At 47.6% G+C, this 6,837-nt stretch overlaps 1 protein-coding gene across 1 annotated transcript; it reads left to right on the plus strand.

Annotated features, from left to right (window-relative positions):
• Positions 1 to 224: 224 nt before the first annotated feature.
• On the plus strand, positions 225 to 2,708 carry LOC120704750 (transcription factor SPEECHLESS-like). Its single transcript, XM_039989262.1, has 3 exons — positions 225 to 817; positions 966 to 1,601; positions 2,396 to 2,708. Exons 1-3 carry the CDS (start codon positions 365 to 367, stop codon positions 2,459 to 2,461), a joined length of 1,155 nt encoding a protein of 384 aa, XP_039845196.1. The 5' UTR covers positions 225 to 364; the 3' UTR covers positions 2,462 to 2,708.
• The last annotated feature ends 4,129 nt before the right edge of the window (positions 2,709 to 6,837 follow it).

The raw sequence follows: 6,837 nt of genomic DNA on the forward strand, positions 1-6,837 counted from the left end.
GTGCGAGTGCACCGAAACCATGAGTGTTGCAAGTCATAGTGCAGTACTACTACTTGAGACAGTTCTGATTCACCAAAGCCAACTTGGTGGGCCCGTCACCACCTTGAATGCACATTTATCACCCATGCATGTACGTCGTCTCAGCCGCCTCCGCCTTTGCTTCATTTCATTCCCGCGCTCTCTATTTATGACCCGTCGATCCTTCTCATGACCACCCACGGCGAACGACCAAGGCAACGGTCCACCTTAAAGAAGCCTACATCGATAGCTGCCGCAGACTCCTCTCCCTCCGATCGATCACGCGCACATTTTCGTCGCCGTCCCTTCACCACCGTACCTATAGCTAGACTTAGAGACAGACGTCATGGCGGAGGCACTGTGCGATCAGCTCTTCTCCGACGTCGACGGCGAGCTGATGATGATGCAGCACCCCTCCGACGCCGACGACCTCCTCGGCAGCATCCTCGAGGCGTGGGAGGACTGCGTCACCGGCGGCGGTGGTGCCACTCCCCGCAGCGCTGAGCCTGAGGTGCCGCAGGCCACTGACAGTACCGCGCGCGCATCGCCGCCAAAACCGGCGGCGGGAAACGTCCGGCGGATGGGTGACCGTGACGACGACGCTACGGTGCCTGAGGCGCCGAAGAGGCAGAGGTGCTCGCCGGCAATGTCGTCGTCAGAAGCAGCGGCGACGAGCGATGACGGTGCGGCGAATAATAACAAGACGTCGCACATCACGGTGGAGCGCAACCGGAGAAAGCAGATGAACGAGCACCTCGCCGTGCTGCGCTCGCTCATGCCCTGTTTCTACGTCAAGCGAGTAAGATCGACGAGCTCTTAGAACTTGCTACAACTGTTGTAGCAACCTACCTACCATAGGTCTCACTACTTAGTTAACTAGCCCTATCTATATACCCTATTTTTACAAGCTGTACTATGTGTTTGATTGGCACGGTATGATTGTGTAGGGAGATCAGGCATCAATCATAGGAGGGGTGGTGGACTACATCAAGGAGCTGCAGCAAGTGCTGCAGTCGCTGGAGGCCAAGAAGCAGCGCAAGGCCTACACCGACCAGGTCCTCAGCCCGCGGCCGCCCCTTCCGCCGCTCAAGTCCACGCCGCCGATCAGCCCGCGGCCCTCCGTCCCGATCAGCCCCAGGACGCCGCCGCCGGGTCCCGGCAGCCTGTACAAGGTCCGCATGCAGCCGCCCCTGCCCCTGCCGCTGTCCCCGCCGGGCTCGGCGTACGCGTCCCCGGCGAGGACACCGACCCGCGAGCCGAGCCCGGCGTCATCGTCTTCGTACCTACCGTCGCTGGACAAGATCGCTGCCGAGCTCTGCGCCTACGCCGCGGGCACCAGCAAGCAGCCGCAGCGGCCGGCGCTTCTTCCCGCGGCGGCGGCGGGGGGCGGCGGCGGGGCGGCCCTCCTCCCGGACGTGAGGGTGGAGTTCTCCGGCGCGAACCTGGTGGTGAAGACGGTGTCGCACCGCGCGCCGGGGCAGGCCGTGAAGGTCATCGCGGCGCTCGAGGGGCGGTCGCTGGAGATCCTCGACGCCAAGATCAGCACCGTCGACGACACCGCGGTGAACTCCTTCACCATCAAGGTGCATGCATGTGTGCTCCTAGCTAGCCTCCAAATCCTTTCCTGTGTTCGTAATTAATTAGACTCAAATATTCCAACCAAGCTAATAAGTTGGACTACACATGGGGCCTCACACTTTATGAACACACAGACGACAGTATTAGGGCAGGCAACTGCATTTGTTTCATGTGATCGAGCTTCCCACGTAAACTGCATGTTGAAGTTGCACACTTGCACTGCTGGTCCATAAGCTATGTGTGGCTAGGCTAGGTTGTACCTGGATATTGGCATCCTAGCACAGTGCAGCTTCGAGCGAGTTCACATACATATATGAAGGATAGCGGATGAATTATAAAAATGGAAGTCGTTGCTGTAGCAAATATATGCTCTGATCAGAGTGGCACTATGCATATACAGTGGGTGTGCAGGGTTTCTGTTGTGCACTGTGCATTAGGGCAAGTATTGTAGAGGGCGCAGAGCGGGCTGTAAGTCTACGTGGAGGAAGAGAGAGAAGCATGGAGGCATTTCGTATGCGCCGACCACAGCCAGCGGAGAGACCTTAGCTCCACTCCCATTGGCTGAGATACTGGGGCTGCCACCATCATGAGGTGCCTCCCAGCTGGCGGTGGGCGTTGTTATTAGCCATGCCCTTAGTCGTTTAGAGCTAGCTACCGGCTTTTCATCTATGTTCTCCATGTTGTGTTTCAAACTGTCAATTATTTTACCTGGAATAACTCGTTTTTACTTGTTATTATATATCATAACAAATGTTAGTTGTATCGTTACTTACTGGTATACTATGTATCTTTCCGACAGATTGGAATCGAGTGCGAGCTGAGCGCTGAAGAGCTGGTGCAAGAGATTCAGCAAGCGTTCTCGTAATAATGCATGTTTCAGCAAGAGATTTAGCTCAATTAATAATGCTTCACATAAATAGCTGAAGGGGGTCACTTGAGTGGCAGTAAGATTGCGAGCAGGAGCTAGCTCTCCAGAGCCAGAACAACGATCATGTTACTATATGCATGCAGTAGCAGTTCTCAAGCTGCAGGCTGAAGCCGTCGATAGATATGCTACATGCATCAGGATGCAGCAGAGACCGGCCGGAATCATTAATTATTATCTTAGAAAATGTCACTACTACAAAATAGGCCTTTCTTCCATGCCATTTGTCCCGGTTACCTTTGGGCCCGGGACAAAAGGTGGCTTTTGTCCCGGGTCCAACGGCTAGCCGGACCAACGTGGGGGACAGGGGCTTTTTGTCCCGGGTGGAGCCACCAACCCGGACAAAAGACCCCCCTTTTGTCCCGGTTGGTGGCTCCACCCGGGACAAAAGGTCCAACCCTTTTTATCCCGGGTGGTAACACCAACCGGGACAAAAGGTGACCCTTTTGTCCCGGTTGGTGTTACCACCCGGGACAAAAGGCCCCTTTTATCCCGGTTGGTGTTACCAACCCGGACAAAAGGCCTCTCCACGTGATAGTTCAAAAAGAAGTTATTCTATACTGAGTCACGTGTACTACTTAGGTGAATTGGCAAGGAAACCATGCGTTGGGCAAGAGGTCCTGGGATCGAATCCCGTGGTGAGCGAAAATTTTTTTAACGTCAGACACCTTTTGTCCCGGTTCTTCCACCCGGGACAAAAGCCTCGAGAGGCTTTTGTCCCGGAAGCCTTGTCCCGGTTCCAAAACCGGGACAAAAGCCAGTTTGGAACCGGGACAAAAGGCCAAATCTGTAGTAGTGTGTTGCAGTTACCTGAATGTTCGTTTCATCGATCTCGCATAATTAATAATCCTTCACAACGTACGCGCACCAATGCAATCATCTAGCTTCGATTGCATTCAAAGTCTGCCCTGGAAATAGCATGGACGGATCCGTGTGCTAAATTAATACTAGTAACACGATCCGGTGATGTTGAAGTTGTGATTTGCCGGAGGAAAAGATCTGGTACGTCATTTGCTGTTCTGCACCCAGAATGCACTTTTTGCATATAGGTTCGTGCCCGTGCATTGCTACAGGCGGCAAAAAAAAATTCAAAACAATGCATAAAGCTTGAGGAGAATACGATCAACCTCATTGATATCCACAAGCAAACATGCATCTTTATAATAGTTTCAAAATAAAACAAACTAAGGTACACCACGATATCTAACTCACATAGCTCGCTTTCATCTGGTCCACCTACTTGCCTTCATCTGGTCCCCTATTCAAAAAAGGATGCTCAATTGTATTAAAATTTGCTTATGGTGTTGCATCCGGAAACCATAATCAGTGAATGACATCATCGAACAATGCTGCAGAGTTAAAAGATGAGAGCCAATCGATTTCAGAAGATAAGAGCAACTTCTGACAGCAAGCTCGTCATATTCCATCAGCCCATTATTTCTAGACATGATCCGGTGTTTTTTATGACAATCCTTGGAATCAGTCGTGCATTCATTCCAAATTTAAAGGCCGATTAGCAAATAGAAAAATAACCGAACAAACAATCTCAAATGTTAAAATGTAGTTCACCATTGCAAAGAGCTCGTCGAAATAATTAAAATGAATATATTATTTATCTAATTTCGAGTCCATATAAAAATCGTCCGGTTCAATTAAAACCGTCCGGTTCTCCTGTTCCCTAAAAGTCAGTTAATCCAATTAATTTTTACCGGCCTGAACGCATGGACAACCCGTGAAATGAACCAAACCGCGTCTGATCTGGTCCTAATAGCTTTTTTTTTTAGAAAAATATCTGGCCGTAGTCCTAATAATTGGAAGTGCGCCAAGATGTCTACGGGACGTGCATACTCCAGTGCTGCATCTTGCTTTATTTAAACAATATCTTGCACCTGGTCCTAATCTGGATTCTATTAAACAATATCTACAACTTTTGGTACATAAAGTTTTTCATTTGATAAATGTATCTTGCTTTATTTTAAATACTAGTTTAATGCATTTTTATTTAAATCTCAAGATTCATCCTTTGGATGCATGTCATATTTGGCCAGAGTATTGCAAATGGTGAGCATAGGCTTGTACAAAATTGGTAGGCCCAGAAAATATTTCTAGAATAATTTTTTAAATTAGATCTTGCAATATGTCTAGTTAAAATGGGTTATTTATCCATACTGTTATACTGAGTATTAGAAGCCATAACTTTTACAGTACCATTATTTTATTTTTTTAAGAGCTATAAAAAAATCTTGGTAAATTTTAGATAAGCAAAACTAGACCAAATGAATTATTTCAGATTTTTCTAGGTACAAGAACTATTTTTCTTGATTTAGATACAGTGATCAAATGAAAACTTTATGTAATAAAAGTTGTAGATATTATTTCATAGAATCCAGAATAGTTGAGTTTGTATTTTTCCGATTTTTTTATGATTTTATATCGATTTTACAAGTTCACTGTTTAATGCGCCTTGGGCGCCAGGACCTAAATGTATTTTTTTTACATTTAGGTCCTATGCCAAATGGATGAGCGATAGGTACCCTGTCTCCCATTGGGGGCGATAGGCACTTATTTTTGAAAATTTTCCTATTCGATATATATTTTTGAAATTTTGTTTTTTTTAAATATAAAAATGAAAAAAAAAACAGCCGGCGCCTCACGGGCCCGTGGCCAGCCGCGCGAAGGGCGGGCGGCCCTGCACGCTGCAGAGGGGTTCGCGGCCCAATCGAGGGAGCTGCTTGCCCGGCCTGCTGCAGGCAGCAGCACGTGGTCAGCCCAGCAGCCACTCTGCGGCTGCCAGGTGGTGAGGTGAGTGGGGGCTGGCAGCCCAGCAGCAGCTCGCGGCCAGCACTGGCGAGTGGCCCAAGCAGCACGAGGAGATTTCAAGACTCGGTTTACATTGCACTTGTTATTAATTCCTTATTTAAGACTAGATGATTAGCTTTTGGTGCTGCTAATGATGCTGAATTAATTTGTTGCTCAGTTAAGTACCTGTTCTTTCTAATGTTTATTAGTCTTTGCATGCTTAGAAGAGAGACACGTCAGGCGGTAATCGGGATATAGGCCTTGTTCTCATCAAGGAGAATTATTAAAGGCTCTCATTCACTCCCCCCTCTCTAATCTCCCGTCCCAATCCTTCAAATTCCATTCTAATAATTATAATTTAAACACAAATCTATTAAGCTAATAGGATTATATGCAGAATGTATTTGTATAATATTGTTGGTCAAATTTCATTCCAATAGAGGAGTGGGTCAAAGAGCGTGCTATAAGTTATAGAATATAAACATGGCTCAGTGATGTATAGTTTGGAAAGTGGTTGAAAAATGATGGGATGTCAAATTCTAAGGTAAATAGTTCGGTTTATTAAGTAGATTTCAATTCCTACAAAATAAGATGATCCAAAGGGTCCCCCTTAGGGAGGAGTGGCGTTCAATGGAAAAAATTTCACCCTTTGTGGTTTTCTAAGTGAGAGAGAGAGAGAGCTTATAATAAACACTAAATTGCTCAAAGTTTATTTTGTTGCCACAAATGATATTAAATATATATATGAGAGATTATTAGCGATCAAACTGTGATCTTTAAAACCACCATACAAATTCAAAACACATTTTGTGACGAGTGAGTATCTGTTTACATGCTGTAAAGCTTCTTATTCACTGTCACCATGATCCGCAATGATTGACCTCAAGTTTGAACTCCACTTCTCCACCACATCCGATTAATCTGCATTATTTTTTATCTTTACAAAAACAATATTCGTCCTTCCGGTAAAATGATACGGCACTGGTTCATCTTTTCTTCTCTCCACCTTCGGCTTTGGGCCCAACGATTTTCAGCACTGACGCGCACCGCCGTGCTCGTTCTCTCCTCTCCCTCTAAAAACTGGAAAAAAAAGGCAGGTTATCATTATCCACGTGCTGTGATCTGTTGCGTCTATTCAAACTCGAAGCGAAACAGCACTCCGAATTTCGAAACTTCGTTACGATATAATCCCGCCCATTTTCCTCTCACGTCTCTCTCTCTCTCCTGACTCTCTCGCTCTATATATACACACATCAACGGTGTCCACTCTAGACTCATCGCCGCGCGCCGCACCTCGATCGTATCGCTAACCAACACCACAAAGCTCGCTAGGTACTTCCTGCACAATGGCGTCGTCGTCCCCGTCGCATCTCCTCCTCCTCGTCCTCGCCGCCTCGCTGCTCTGCGGCACCATCCCCGTCGCCTGCTCGTCGTCGCGAACAGCCGCCGCCACCACCGTGAACGTCACCGCCTTCGGCAAGGCCTACGGCAAGGTCTGCGACGCCGACCGGTTCGCG

The sequence above is a fragment of the Panicum virgatum genome, chromosome 4K (assembly GCF_016808335.1).
Source record: "Panicum virgatum strain AP13 chromosome 4K, P.virgatum_v5, whole genome shotgun sequence".
NCBI classification, from domain to species: domain Eukaryota; kingdom Viridiplantae; phylum Streptophyta; class Magnoliopsida; order Poales; family Poaceae; genus Panicum; species Panicum virgatum.